This window comes from Festucalex cinctus, chromosome 9 (assembly GCF_051991245.1).
Source record: "Festucalex cinctus isolate MCC-2025b chromosome 9, RoL_Fcin_1.0, whole genome shotgun sequence".
Lineage (NCBI taxonomy): Eukaryota > Metazoa > Chordata > Actinopteri > Syngnathiformes > Syngnathidae > Festucalex > Festucalex cinctus.
Window position 1 is genome coordinate 21288048 of NC_135419.1, and position 14805 is coordinate 21302852.

Sequence of the window (14805 nt, forward strand, 5' to 3'; positions counted from 1 at the left end):
TTTCCGTAGCGTACATAAGTGGGTAGGACTATTCAGCATGTGTGCTTTGTTGCAGCTCGTGCAGTAAATCAGGTTGAACCCAATCACGTTCCGCTTTGAGGGAATTTTTTTTCCACCCTCTCTTCTTGTTGCGGATAAAAATGAAGAAAATCAATGTTGGCGCTTTATTTCAGCTGACGTCAAGTCCGTTTTAAAGGCGCTTGTCGCATGCCGGGCCGCCTGTCGCGAGTCTTCGCCTAGCTAGCAACACGTTAGCTTAGCTTGGCGGAGGTATGCTAATGCTACGTGTCCAACCATTGCGCGAGAGGACGGACGCCGCCGACATGAGCGACTGCTGACAAGTCCGATTAAACGCAAGCACTTGTCAGCATGGCGAACAATAAGGAGGACTCTCGCTCCACTTTGAAATGTCTTCTTGAAAAAGCCAACTTTTTTTGAAGACTCAACGATGAAGATGTTCTCGTCCAGGAGGAAACCTGTGCTCTACTTTAAGGCAGAGAGAAGGTAAAAAAAAAAAATCTCAAGCAACTTCATTTCAACCAACATTCACAATCTATCATGGACCTTCATGATTTTAAATTCAAATATATTGTTTGAAGAAATGTCGCCTCCAAAGTTGTCGAGCAGGAAGACCTCAAACAGTAAGTGAAAAGTTTGGAATTGGACACAAACTTGGCATGTGCACACTGTAACATCTTTACACTGCTTCTCAAACTTTGTACACCTAAAACAATAAGACCTGACATTTTTATACCCCTAAAAAGTGTATTTCATGTTTGTTTTTTGTTTTTTTTGTTTTTTTATTTATTTATTTATTTTGTATAGCCACTGTTAACGTGCACAGGCTCGACACGAAGTGTAAATTTGAGAAAGTTAAAAAAAAATGTGTACGGAAGTGTTTAAAACTACAGAAGCGTATTGCATTCACTTGGAAAACTGTTTTCTGACTTTTTTTTTTTTTAAGTATTTAAAAAAAAAAAAAAATTCTGATTATTTTTTTTTCTGTTTTATTGATTTTTTTTTCTGTGATTAAAAAAAATATATATATTCCGAAAAACAGGAGGAAAAATTATTCAGAAAAACAGGGGAAAACATTATTGGAAAAAAAACAGAAAAATACAACAGAGGTTGGTGCTCTGTTTTTTGGAATATTTTTTTTTCCAGTTTTTTGGAATAATTTGTTTCTGTTTTACTGAATATTTTTTTTCTGTCATAAAAAAAACATATTCCGAAAAACAGGACAAAATACTAAAAACAGGGGGAAAACATTACATAAAAAAAAGCTAAGAAAAAAAAGTTGGTGCTCTGTTTTTTGGAATATTATTTTTTCTGTTTTTTTTTTCTGTTTTTCTCCCAGTTTTTCTGAATATTGTTTTCCCTGTTTTTCCTGAATATTTTTTAATGACCGTTAAAAAAAAAAAAAAAAAAAAAAAAAAAGCTCCTCAAAAAAAAATTCAGTTTTTTTTTTTTTTTTGGGGGGGGGGGCAAGTGAATGCAATACGCTTCCGTATAAAACCATTTAAAGGAAGGCTCCTTTAATTTTACATGTATGGCTTGATCGGCAGTAAATAGTTAGTTTAGCTACGAAAAATGCATAAGAGCTGAAGAATACACCCTTATATTGATTTATTTAACTTTTCTTCAACATAGAAGTACTTCCGTGTTGGAACGCCCCCGAGTGGTGACGTAACAAGTGTGTATACTCGCTTGGCGAACAGTAGTTCACGCAGACATAACAACGAGGAGGACACAAACTGTCACTTATGCCTTTGTGTATTGCAAAATTTTGCAAGGCGTCGGCAAGGAAAAACCCGCGAGACCCCCCTAAAAAAACAAACAAAAAAAAAACGACTTGAGTAGACAATGGTTTGTTTGCTAAGTGCTGTCAACCTCCCGAAGGACAAGCAGGCGTGCGCGCAGCGAACATTTCAGGCATGAGGACTAAGAAAATATGTTACAATTTGAGAAGGGGTACGCCACACGCCTAAAAAAAAATACTAAAGCCCAACGCAGTACCGAGTATCTTTAAAGAACCAGACGTGGGAAATAATCAAGCCGATGGAGGATCTCTGGCGGCTACTTCCGCAACTGCTAGCAACACGGAGCCTTCACTCTCACAACAGCCGGCACAAATCGAGGTCTAACTACGGCCACTGAAAGATCTCGGAGAAGCGAAGCAAATTTAAAGCGAAAGGTAGGCATGTTTAGGGGGTGGGGGGGCATTCGTTATTATACTGCACGGACTGTTTTATTTCATAATTCATTTGAGTGTGAACATCGTCAAGTACGGGGACGAGGACGTTATGTTTTATTAGCTCGTAAGTTGTTTATACTTCACAAATTGACCATGTTCATAATCTTATTTTACCAAAAAATTTATAGAATGTGGATTAGTGTCATTATCATGTGTCGTGTGCGACGTACTACATTTGTGTTCTGTCCCGCTGTTCTTCCTGTGGTAACCAGCCTAGGTAACGGCGTCTCGCATTTCCTTACTTCATTCTGTCTATAAATAAACACGGTTAATACACAACCTTCTTGCAACCTTTCGTTTACATCATCGGGACGCTACGCAAAAAAAGAAAAGAAAAAAAACAGCTAGGGGAGGTTGGGCGCTGTAACGATGATACATTTAATTTTACTATTTTTTCTTTTTCCTGAAATAGTTCGTCAGTTCCACACGTTTTGCATTGCTCGTGCTGTGTGTCACTTTACCTGTTGGATATTGGCAGTTGAGATTGTCCGCAAGGAACCGATCCTCGAGTTCTTTCATTTCCAGCCAGCACACATTCATTAGCGGATTGTCCATTCCTGTGCAGCTCCCGCACCACCACCCCGCCTGATTCACTCGTTCGTTAAAGTTTATTTTGTGCCCGAAAAGACCATCTGGCGCCACAACTTTCACATCCAAGGCAGACTTTCCTTCGGTAGGGTTATTTTGTCGTGTTGGATCGAAGCGATAAGGTTTAATCCTTCCGGGTTTGACGCTAGATGCACGGCTGCGTTGCATAGTGCTTCCATAGTGTAGCGTTTACACACTAGTGACGTAAACATCCGGGTTATTTAGTCACGTGTAACAAACATGCCGGCGTTCGATTCATTTTAACATCGGTTTAAAAGTTATTAAATGTACATAAAAAAATAATCACGTCACCAAATTAAAGGAACACTTTACTTATTGATCCATTTTTAGCAGCATAAAGTTGCTACTTTTTCAATAATTAATTTGGTGACGTGATTATTTTTTTATGTACATTTAATAACTTTTAAACCGATGTTAAAATGAATCGAACGCCGGCATGTTTGTTACACGTGACTAAATAACCCGGATGTTTACGTCACTAGTGTGTAAACGCTACACTATGGAAGCACTATGCAACGCAGCCGTGCATCTAGCGTCAAACCCGGAAGGATTAAACCTTATCGCTTCGATCCAACACGACAAAATAACCCCACCGAAGGAAAGTCTGCCTTGGATGTGAAAGTTGTGGCGCCAGATGGTCTTTTCGGGCACAAAATAAACTTTAACGAACGAGTGAATCAGGCGGGGGGTGGTGCGGGAGCTGCACAGGAATGGACAATCCGCTAATGAATGTGTGCTGTCTGGAAATGAAAGAACTCGAGGATCGGTTCCTTGCGGACAATCTCAACTGCCAATATCCAACAGGTAAAGTGACACACAGCACGAGCAATGCAAAACGTGTGGAACTGACGAACTATTTCAGGAAAAGGAAAAAATAGTAAAATTAAATGTATCATCGTTACAGCGCCCAACCTCCCCTAGCTGTTTGTTTTCTTTTCTTTTTTTGCGTAGCGTCCCGATGATGTAAACGAAAGGTTGCCAGAAGGTTGTGTATTAACCGTGTTTATTTATAGACAGAATGAAGTAAGGAAATGCGAGACGCCGTTACCTAGGCTGGTTACCACAGGAAGAACAGCGGGACAGAACACAAATGTAGTACGTCGCACATGACACATGATAATGACACTAATCCACATTCTATAATTTTTTTTGTTAAAATAAGATTATGAACATGGTCAGTTTGTTTAGTATAAACAACTTACGAGCTAATAAAACATAACGTCCTCGTCCCCGTACTTGACGATGTTCACACTCAAATGAATTATGAAATAAAACAGTCCGTGCAGTATAATAACGAAACATGCCTACCTTTCGCTTTAAATTTGCTTCGCTTCTCCGAGATCTTTCAGTGGCCGTAGGGAGACCTCGATTTGTGCCGGCTGTTGTGAGAGTGCAGGCTCCGTGTTGCTAGCAGTTGCGAAAGTAGCCGCCAGAGATCCTCCATCGGCTTGATTATTTCCCACGTCTGGTTCTTTAAAGATACTCGGTACTGCGTTGGGCTTTAGTATTAGGCGTGTGGCGTACCCCATCTCAAATTGTAACATATTTTCTTAGTCCTCATGCCTGAAATGTTCGCTGCGCGCACGCCTGCTTGTCCTTCGGGAGGTTGACAGCACTTAGCAAACAAACCATTGTCTACTCAAGTCGTTTTTTTTTTTGTTTTTTTTTTTTTTAGGGGGGTCTCGTGGGTTTTTCCTTGCCGACGCCTTGCAAAATTTTGCAATACACAAAGGCATAAGTGACAGTTTGTGTCCTCCTCGTTGTTATGTCTGCGTGAACTACTGTTCGCCAAGCGAGTATACACACTTGTTACGTCACCACTCGGGGGCGTTCCAACACGGAAGTACTTCTATGTTGAAGAAAAGTTAAATAAATCAATATAAGGGTGTATTCTTCAGCTCTTATGCATTTTTCGTAGCTAAACTAACTATTTACTGCCGATCAAGCCATACATGTAAAATTAAAGGAGCCTTCCTTTAATTATTGAAAAAGTAGCAACTTTTTGCTGCTAAAAATGGATCAATAAGTAAAGTGTTCCTTTAAAGGTTTGAACTAATGCATATGTGCAATATGCGCCATTCAAATAGTCACTGAAATGAACTAATAAAATATAATAAAAATTAAAATATTGTACAGGATTTTAAAAAACAACAACTTTGGTTTAGTTCAGTAATAGTTTGACATATCACTTCAGAGATCTCTCACTTTGTGATTCATCAATGCAAAATCAATGATCCAAACGGACATCAAACCAGATGGTAGAATGTGTACTTTTAAACGGTTGCCTGCGGCGTGCCAGCCTGTCAATGAATTTGACTTTGTCTTCTTGCATTGTAATCATTTCAATTGTTTCCAAACGAGATTGCATCCATGTTTGAATTCTACAACAGAAAGCTATTTAAGCTACATGCGGCATTTTCCTTCATCTTATGGAGCAGTGTGTATGAACAACATTAAAAGTGCAAATATGGCATCTGAGGTTTACACTGATTAAGTTATCCAAATGTTGACCTCTCACCTGCCCGCTGTCATATTGGACATTTTTGTTCAGTCTACGTCATCACTTACAAGCATGACTGTTCATTTTGGACTTCCTGGTTTCCTGGCCTATTGTTTCTTAAAAATGCCGTTTGGCATTGTCAAGTATTGCTATAATTTTGATGGCACTGCAGCGCTAATTGTGCCAGGCTTGATATTCTTCCTTGGAGAAAGGTACTTGCATTTTTTGTCACCCAAACTTTTTTGGGCATTTAATAATTATGGTATGAAAGTATTAGAATGAAACTTGCAATATTTTAGTTAGCTTTTGGGAAGCTTTGCCACATTTGTACGTTAGTGTCATCTAAAATATGAGTTTTGTTTGGGATGGATTATCACATTTACACATGATTTTTGGTGACATTGTCACATTTTTTTGGGAGCGTACCAGGGTTATTATAGTTTTGGAATTTTAATTTTAGTTAGTTTTTCATTGTACTTTTATTTTATTTATTTATTTATTTTTAGTTAGTTTTCAGGGTGGTTCTGTTAGTTTTCATTAGTTTTTTAGTTATTTAATAAATGCTTAGTTTTTGTTAGTTTCAGTGTTAGTTTTAGTTTTTAAATAAGTGTGTAAGACTTGTGCACAATATTAAAAACAAAAACAAAACAAAAAACACCATGGGAGTGACATCATATGAAGGTGCTTTTCTATTGGCTTCTGCGAGATGACGTCACTTCTATTAATATCAAAATAAATCAATAATAAACTTATGATCACATTTAAAATTATCCACAAAGGCTCATGCATTAACTTAATTATGTTTCTTATAATTCTAGTTAGTTTTAGTTAGTTTTGTGGACATAAAACGTATTTCAGTTAGTTTTCGTTTTTTAAAAAGCATTTTCGTCTTTCATTTTAACAAAATTGTGATTTGAATTTTTGTTTTTCTTCTTATACTTAAGAATATTATACTAATAATATGGGGGGGTCAAATAATTCTTCACTTCATTAGCTAGTTACACCATCCAAAAATGTTCCTAAAAAAGCATGTTGCATTCCACCTGTTGTGGCTTGTTGGAATCCTTTCAAAATGGCTGCTTGTCAAAGTTGACTGACTCCCCCCTTCCAAAAAAAAATCATTTATTTCTGTCTTGTTGTGTTGTCGTGCATGTCCAGGTTGTCGTGGGGCCGCTGTTGGTCGTACAAGCTTTTCGGCGTTTGCCTGCTGCTGCTGCTGGTGTCACTGCTGTGGCTGCAGCTCAGCTGCTCGTCCGACATGGCCGCCGCTGCACAGCGGAACGGACACCTCCCGCACCAGCCGCCACCGTCGCCGTGCCGCTCGGAGAGCCGGCCACAGGATGAGGTGCGGTGGGGCCCCCACAAGATGGCGCTGTTGGTGCCCTTCCGCGAGCGCTTTGAGGAGCTGCTGGTCTTTGTACCCTTCATGCACACCTTCCTCAACAACAAGAAGATCAAGCACGAGATCCTCATCATCAACCAGGTGGATCACTACAGGTGACAACACGTCATGTGGGATCACATCACTCACTTGGATATAGGACTGCATAGCCGATAGGCCAAGACTTTTGAGGTCGCGAGGCCGCCATATTGCTCCTCCCAAGAAACATTTCTGGGCATACCATCCTATCACTGACCTGTATATATAACTGGATAGCCAAGAGCCCATACACGGTAGTGCGAGCCGTTGATGTCACAGGGCAGCCATCTTGCTACTCCCACTTCGCCAGCAGACTACTGTATAAACTATGCGCTATACGTACAGATGAGACATATACAGCTTGGAGCCGGGCAGTAGCAGGCCGGAGGCGGGTGCTCATTATTTTTTAACAGGTTTAAAAAAAAAAATTAAATGATGATAATAATAATAATAATAATAATAGTTATTATTATTATTATTATGTGCTGCTTTGAAGACCACCTTTGTCTTTTATCGCTCAGTTCCTTAGACCACAATACAGTCTTCCCTCGCTATAACGCGGTTTACTTTTCGCGGTCTCGCTGTATCGCGGATTTTTTTTTAAGTGCAATTTTGCATATTTTTTTACAGTAATATACCCATTTTATAAAATTTATGAAGGTTTGAACATTGTCAATGTTTGAACAAGAGAGAAATGTGAGAACATGTAAATGCCTCAATGAGAAAAGTGTATAAATTGTGTGGTCGGGGATTTTAGAGCCTTAAAACATTTATAAGAGTTGTTAAACATAAAGCTAACTACTTCGCGGATTTCATTAATTGCGGGTATTTTTTGGAACCGAACCCCAGCGGAAAACGAGGGAACACTGTATTAGATTTGGCAGTGGCATCTCTTGTTGATTTACAGTAGGTCTGTGCAATTAATGGAAATTCAATTACAATTTCAGTTATTACACTCCACAATTAAAAAAATCAGCATAATCATTTAAAAAAAAAAGATTATTAATACTGATTTTTGAGTTGTTTAAATGTATACATTTGCATCTTTTTCAAAATTTTAAAATAACTATTAAATTTTGTTTCTCCCAAAAGGTACTTGCATAATTAGTGTTTCAAATAATTTTATTTGTCTTAATATTTTTCTGTATTTATTTTTTTATGTTTAAACATTTTCTTGTTTTGTACCAAAAAAATTGTCGTCCTGCACAGTGCACATGCTGCACTCCAACTTTAAGTTTTTGCCAACATAAATAAATAAATATATATATTATTATAAATATATATTATTATAAATTCTGTTTGGTCCAAAAGGAACTTACATAATTAGAGTATTTCTATTTTTTTTTAATTGGTCTTATTTTTAAATGAGTAAACATTTTTCTAGTTTTCTACCAAAAAGAATACATAATCGTGATTTCAATGATTGCCAATATCATTGTGATTATTTTTTTCCATAATCGGGCAGCACTAAATTAGTTATAATTCTTTAATTTAAAAAAATGTACGTTTCCTCCTGTACTAAACATGATTAAGCATATAATTTCTACATGTATTTAAGGCAAGTTGTAAAATGTCATCTTGATTAATACATTTAAAACACGATAAATGATGCTGATGGTACTTAGTACTGTCTCAAATGTTCGATGCGGTAAATGTATGGGATGGTATGGCAAGAAACGTTTCTTTGGAGGAGCACTATGGCCACCTCAAAACTCTCGGCCTATCGGCTATCCGGTCATATTTATATCGATGAGTGTATCACATGACATTGAAGGCAACGTTAACGTAGTCACGTTTGCAGGTTCAACCGGGCGTCGCTGATCAACGTGGGCTACCTGGAAAGCGCCAACGACAGCGACTACCTGGCCATGCACGACGTGGACCTGCTGCCGCTCAACGAGGCACTGGATTATGGCTTCCCCGCCGACGGGCCTTTTCACGTGGCGTCACCGCAACTGCACCCGCTCTACCACTATAACACCTACGTGGGTGGCATCCTGCTGCTCACCAAGAATCACTTCCGCATGGTAAACGACCGTCACATGTCATCAATTTCCCCTTTTGGTGTGATCAATTTCACCTTTTCACCAATTGCCCGATTGCTGTGATCTTTTTATTTATTTATTTTTTTTACGTGATTTCACTTTTTTTTTTTTTTGCATGATCAATTCCTCTTTTTGACATGATCGGTTTCACATTCCGATGTGATCAATTTCTTGTTTGATGTGATCAATTGTCTGTCTGCTACTATGATCAATTTAAATCAGTCAACGAAATTTAAAAATAGAAATCATTAATAAATTGAGATTTTAATTTAAATAAAATTATATATTAAAAAAAATATATATATAGAGAGAGAATTTTAATATATATATAAATAATTTTAATTTAATAAATACATTTAGGTTTAATTTTAAAAAGTTGACTTTACCGTTTGAAATTAATTAACTTAAAAATCAATTTCATCACCTCCACGAAGTTCACCTTTTTGGCAGGAGAAATTTCACATTTGGACACAATCCGGTTTGCGTTATTACTTTACAAACTACGGTTTGTTTTTGAAGTCATCGCTTTAATCTGATCAGTTTTCACTTTTTGGCCTGATCAATTTCACATTTTGACGTAATCAATTTTACATTTCAGTGTGATCAATTTCATGTTTTGACACAATCAATTGGCCGTTTACTGCAATCAATTTTTTCGTTTTGACGTGATTTCACATTTTTATGTGATCATTCCTCTTTTTTGACATGATCAATTTCTCGTTTTGAAATGATCAATTTCTTGTTTGATGTGATCAATTGTCTGCCTACTATGATCACTTCATGTGTTAGCATATTTTGACATGATTTGATTTCACGTTTTCGTGATCGAGTTCATATTTTGACATGATCAATTTATTTTTGACATGATAAATTTTTGCCGTGATCAACTTTTCGTTTTGACGCAAGTTCACATTTTTATGTGATCCATTTCTCGTTTTGACATGATCGATTTCTTGTTTTGATGTGATCAACTGTCTCTGATCAATTCGCATGTTAGCATATTTTGACATGATCAATTTCACGTTTTTGTGATGGAGTTCACATTTTGACATGATCAACTTCTTTTGCCGTAATCAATTTCTCATCTTGATGTTACCAGTGTCATGTTTAGACATGATGAATTTTTCCTGTGATAAATTTTTCGTTTGGACGTCATTTCGCATTTTTACCTGATCAGTTTCTCATTTGGACATGATCAATTTCACATTGGAATAAATTCATGTTTGCGTTTTTGTCGTCAGTGTAACGGGATGTCTAATCGTTTCTGGGGGTGGGGCCGCGAGGACGACGAGTTTTACAGACGTCTGCGAAAGGCCAACTTGCAGGTGAGCCTCACCTGACGCCATCTTTTCAAAATCCAAGGCCGATGACGTGCATTTTCCTGTTGACGGCCTATTTTTGCAGCTATCTCGGCCGGTGGGCGTCACCACGGGCTATCAGACCTTCCTGCACGTGCACGACCCGGCCTGGCGCAAGCGGGACCAGAAGCGGGTGGCAGCCCAGAAGCAGGTGGCACAACTTTTTGCTTACTTTTGACCACTCACCACTCAACTGTTTGCAGCCCCAAAATATGCTAACAAATTGACCTGATTACAATTGTATTTTATTTTTTTTATTCGTCTCATTTCATCATTAGTTCATTCATATATTGTAAATAATGACATTTAAAAAAAGTAAAGTGTTATTAAATGCATGTGATTTTATTTGGTGAATTTTTATTTTAATAAATAAAATTAAAAATATGTATTTTTTTTCAAGTTTATTGAACATATAAACAAATAGCCAATAAAAATTGAAAGAAAGAAGGAAAAAAAACCTCATAAAACTCATAACAATCATTAGTGATGGTTTACATGTCCAAAGGGCGTAGGAAGAAGTTAACAACTTATCCAATCCTACCCCTTATTCTTTGTATCTTATTTCATTATTAATACAGTAAATTAATACATTACAATAAAAGAAAACGTGTAATCCTATTCATGTAGACAATTTCACTTTAACATACATACATTTGTCAGAAACATATGTGCATGAATTTCTTTGGCCTACACAGTAAATAATACATCATCGTACTCACTTATACAATTTTCATTACACTCATAATGGTACATCGAAAAAGAAAATTTCATTTCTGCAATTGTACTATCTCATGTCTGATTTTAATAATACTCTTGAACTTTACTTTTAAACATTTTTTAAACTCAACTATTGACTTGCATCTTTTCAAGTCATTATCAAAATGATTTTAAAAAAATGAGCACCTCTTACAGAAACACACCTTTGCTTAACATTTGTTCTTCTTAAGATTTTTTTGTAGACATGTACCCCTTATGTCATAAGGGCTCTTTCTAATTTCAAATAGCTTCTGAATACTGTGGCAGAGCAGATTGTTATATACTTTATACATTTTTTGGGCTATTTTAAACTCAACCAAGTCATAAAATTTCATTGTGTTTAATTTAATAAATAGTGAATGTGTTGGTTCTGGTATTTTGATTGATTAACAATTCTTATGGCTCGTTTTTTGCAACTTGAAAACAGGGTTAGTAGTTGTTTTATATGCGTTTCCCCAGATTTCCATACAATAAGTCAAATATGGTTATAATAATGAACAATATAATGTGTATAATTTCATATTCAGAACATCCTTATTGTTATAGAGTATTCAATTCATACACAGTAGTCAGAAGCTGCTTCAGGTTTTCTCCTGAACAGTAAATGAATATTTAAATTTATTTTATTTATTTTTCACTAGTTATTTGAATTAATAATAATTTAATAAAATAATAAATTATAAATACTTATTAGATTTAATATATATTATATCATTAATAATAAATTTAGTGTTATTTTTAATTCATTATGTTTTATGCAATTATATATACATTTCATTTTAATTATATTAATTATTTAATTTATTTAATTTTAATACATTTAGAATTTAAATTTGAATAACATAAAATGTTATTAAATGTATGCAATTTTATTTGGTGAATTTTGGTGAAAATGTATTATTTTTCACTAGTTATTAGAATTAATAATTTAATAAAATGAAATAAAATTATAAATAATTATCACATAATCAATAAATATATATATATATATATATATCATATAACGTTATTATTTTAATTGTTATATTTTATACAATTATATATTAAAATTAATTTCACTTTAATAAATTGCATAATTGATAATTTTATTAATTTATTTAATTTAATATAAATGAATTTAGAATTTAAATTTGAATAACATGTTCTTAAATGTATACAATTTTATTTGGTGAATTATTGGAATTCACCAAATTTCAAAATGTATTTTTCACTAGTTATTAGAATTAATAATAATTTAATTAATAAATAATTAATTTTGATTTAATTTAAATAATAAATTCTAAATGTTTATATATATATATATATATATATATATATATATATGGTAATGACATTAATTTAATTAAAATTATTTAAAGAATTCATATTAACTTAATTAATTTATTTTTATTTAAATCCATTTAGAATTTAAATTTGAACAACATAAAAATGTTATTGAACGTATGCAATTTCATTTGGTGAATTCTGTCCAGCCTGCTTACTATTCCACATTTTGACACATGGTGGCCTTGAAGAATTTCAAATTAATTAATTTTTCCAAATTGCAACTTGTTTTCGCCGTCTTTTCACCCAGTCCAATGTTTTTGCTTGGCGTGCAGGAGCAGTTCAAGGTGGATCCTGAAGGGGGCCTCAGCAACCTACGCTACCAAGTGGATTCCCGCCAGGAGCTGACCATAGGGGGCGCCCCCTGCACCGTCATCAACACCCGGCTGGAGTGCGACCAAGACCAGACACCCTGGTGCCTCCTCGCCTAGGACATGCAAACACGTATGCACACGCACACAGGCTTCACTTTTATTTTGGAAAGCTCCTCCTGAACAGGAAGCGGATGAGGAAACAACCCTATCAAATCACAGACATGGACATATAAAACAATAAAATGGCGTTTTTTTTGTTTGTTTTTTTGTTTGTTTTTTTTTTAATACAGGGGGGGGGGGTTCCCTCAGGATGCTGAACAATGTGTGCAACAGTGCCCCCAACTGGTGTCCTTCCCTACTGCCACCACTTTTTGCAACTTTCCGACACATTTAAGTGACCACATCATCCTTATTATTCACACCAAATTTAAAATGTCAACAGTATTAGTCAAATGAAAGAATGACATTGAATATTTTTGATTGTTTTTAATTATTGCTAAATGATTTAGAATTGAAAATACGTATGAGGATTATTTTACTACGATTTCATTTTTTTTTTTTTGCATTAATTTTGCATTGGTTTGCTCTCTAAAATTCATTTTTTATCTAATTAAATAACTACTTAGTTGCTTTGTTATAAAGAACAAAATTAGAAAAAAAAAGTCAAAAGTGTACAAAATTGAAGTTTTTGTGAAATAATAAACTGAAAGTAATTGATACAGATAAGTAATTATTTTAATAATAATTTCATTTAGTGTTCCAAAAATAGGTTCATTCTGAAATATTGAATACGTTTTCTTATATTTTTTTATTTTAATAGTCAAAGGTTAGCGCAAATTATTTTTATTGCAAGTTTTTAAAATTGTATGAAATAATTGGTTAACTAATTTAAATTATACAAAAAAGTGAGCAGTATTCTATCATTGTTAATAAAACAACTACATTTGCTGCATTCATTTATATTTTTGGGGTACATGATATTTAAAAAATATATATTTATTTTGTATTCATTTTTCTGACTCGCTCATTTGAAAATTGATTTATTTTTAATAGTCAAAAGCAAGCATACAGTCGGTACGTCGGTTCGAAAAACCAAACCCTGAGATCAAAAGTCTGCACACCCCTCAACTGCGCTAGCAGCACGTAGCCTCTTAGTTTTTTTTTTTTTTTTTTTTTTTAAACTCAGTCTTGACATCAAGTGGACACCATACAAGACAATTATTATTATTGAATTATTGTTATATTTTTCCTATTTAAGTGCTGTTACTTTTTTCAAAAGTGTCGTTTTTGCTTGAGGAGCGCCACAGACTGACAGACGCCTCGTTACTTTGTTGTAAGATGATGACATCATCACTGAATTATTCTGACGAGAATAAACCTTAGACTGCTGTCATCCATTTTGTTGCTAATAAATGATAACATGAGATTTATTCATTTATTTATTCCTTTGTTGTCGTTTGCTCCTTCCATGTGCTTCAACTGTCTCAAAGATTTCGGACAGCCGAGCAACGACTGGCCACTAGATGGCGCTCCAACCCCATTCATTCCAATATGCAGCTTACTTGCAATGGTGCGGTTAGTTCACTGACCTGAATATATGACTGGATAGCAGATCGCCAGTGCAAGTCGTTGAAGTCACAGGGCGGCCATCTTGCTCTGCCCATCGCGCAAGCAGTCTACTGTATCAACTATACGTACAGATGAGACATATACAGCTCGGCGGCAGTTCTGATGCATGTTACGTTAATATGACTGGATAGCTGATAGGCCAAGACACTTGAGATGGCGAGGCCGCCATATTGCTCCTCCCAAGGAAAGTTTCTCACCATACCATCCTATACAGTTACAGGATCAGACATTTGAGACAGTACTTAGTAGAAACAGCATGATTGACGGTATTTTAAATGTTTTAAACATAAACAAGAAGACTTCAGACATTTTTATTATCATCATCATTATTCTAACTTGTTTAAAAAAAAAAAAAAAAAAAGTGTGTATAGGTGATACAGTTATCTGCTCGCGAGGTGGGAGGAGCAAGATGGCCACACTGCAATTTCAACGCCTTACACAGGTATGTACGGGCCAGCCAGTCATGTTCTTCAAGCTTCAGTTGGAGTTGAACATCAGAACTTTTGAAATGCAACAGTCAAACTCTCTCTTCCGAAGTCGACTAGCCATGTCTGACGGTGGCAAAGAGTAACCTTGAAATCGACTGCTCATGTCTGA

The 14805-nt window shown here is 35.5% G+C and overlaps 1 protein-coding gene across 1 annotated transcript; it reads left to right on the forward strand.

The window, feature by feature from the left end:
* Window positions 1-56: 56 nt before the first annotated feature.
* b4galt7 (xylosylprotein beta 1,4-galactosyltransferase, polypeptide 7 (galactosyltransferase I)) lies at window positions 57-14009 on the forward strand. The gene is made up of 6 exons (XM_077532818.1): window positions 57-504; window positions 6522-6860; window positions 8585-8810; window positions 10070-10153; window positions 10233-10337; window positions 12541-14009. Exons 1-6 carry the CDS (start codon window positions 449-451, stop codon window positions 12694-12696), a joined length of 966 nt encoding a protein of 321 aa, XP_077388944.1. The 5' UTR covers window positions 57-448; the 3' UTR covers window positions 12697-14009.
* The last annotated feature ends 796 nt before the right edge of the window (window positions 14010-14805 follow it).

Coding starts and splice junctions, on each gene's coding strand:
- b4galt7 (XM_077532818.1), top strand. CDS start 449: ATGAAGATGTTCTCGTCCAGGAGGAAACCTGTGCTCTACTTTAAGGCA. Junction 6,861..8,584: donor AACCAGGTGGATCACTACAG/GTGACAACACGT, acceptor TCACGTTTGCAG/GTTCAACCGGGCGTCGCTGA. Junction 8,811..10,069: donor CCAAGAATCACTTCCGCATG/GTAAACGACCGT, acceptor TTTTGTCGTCAG/TGTAACGGGATGTCTAATCG.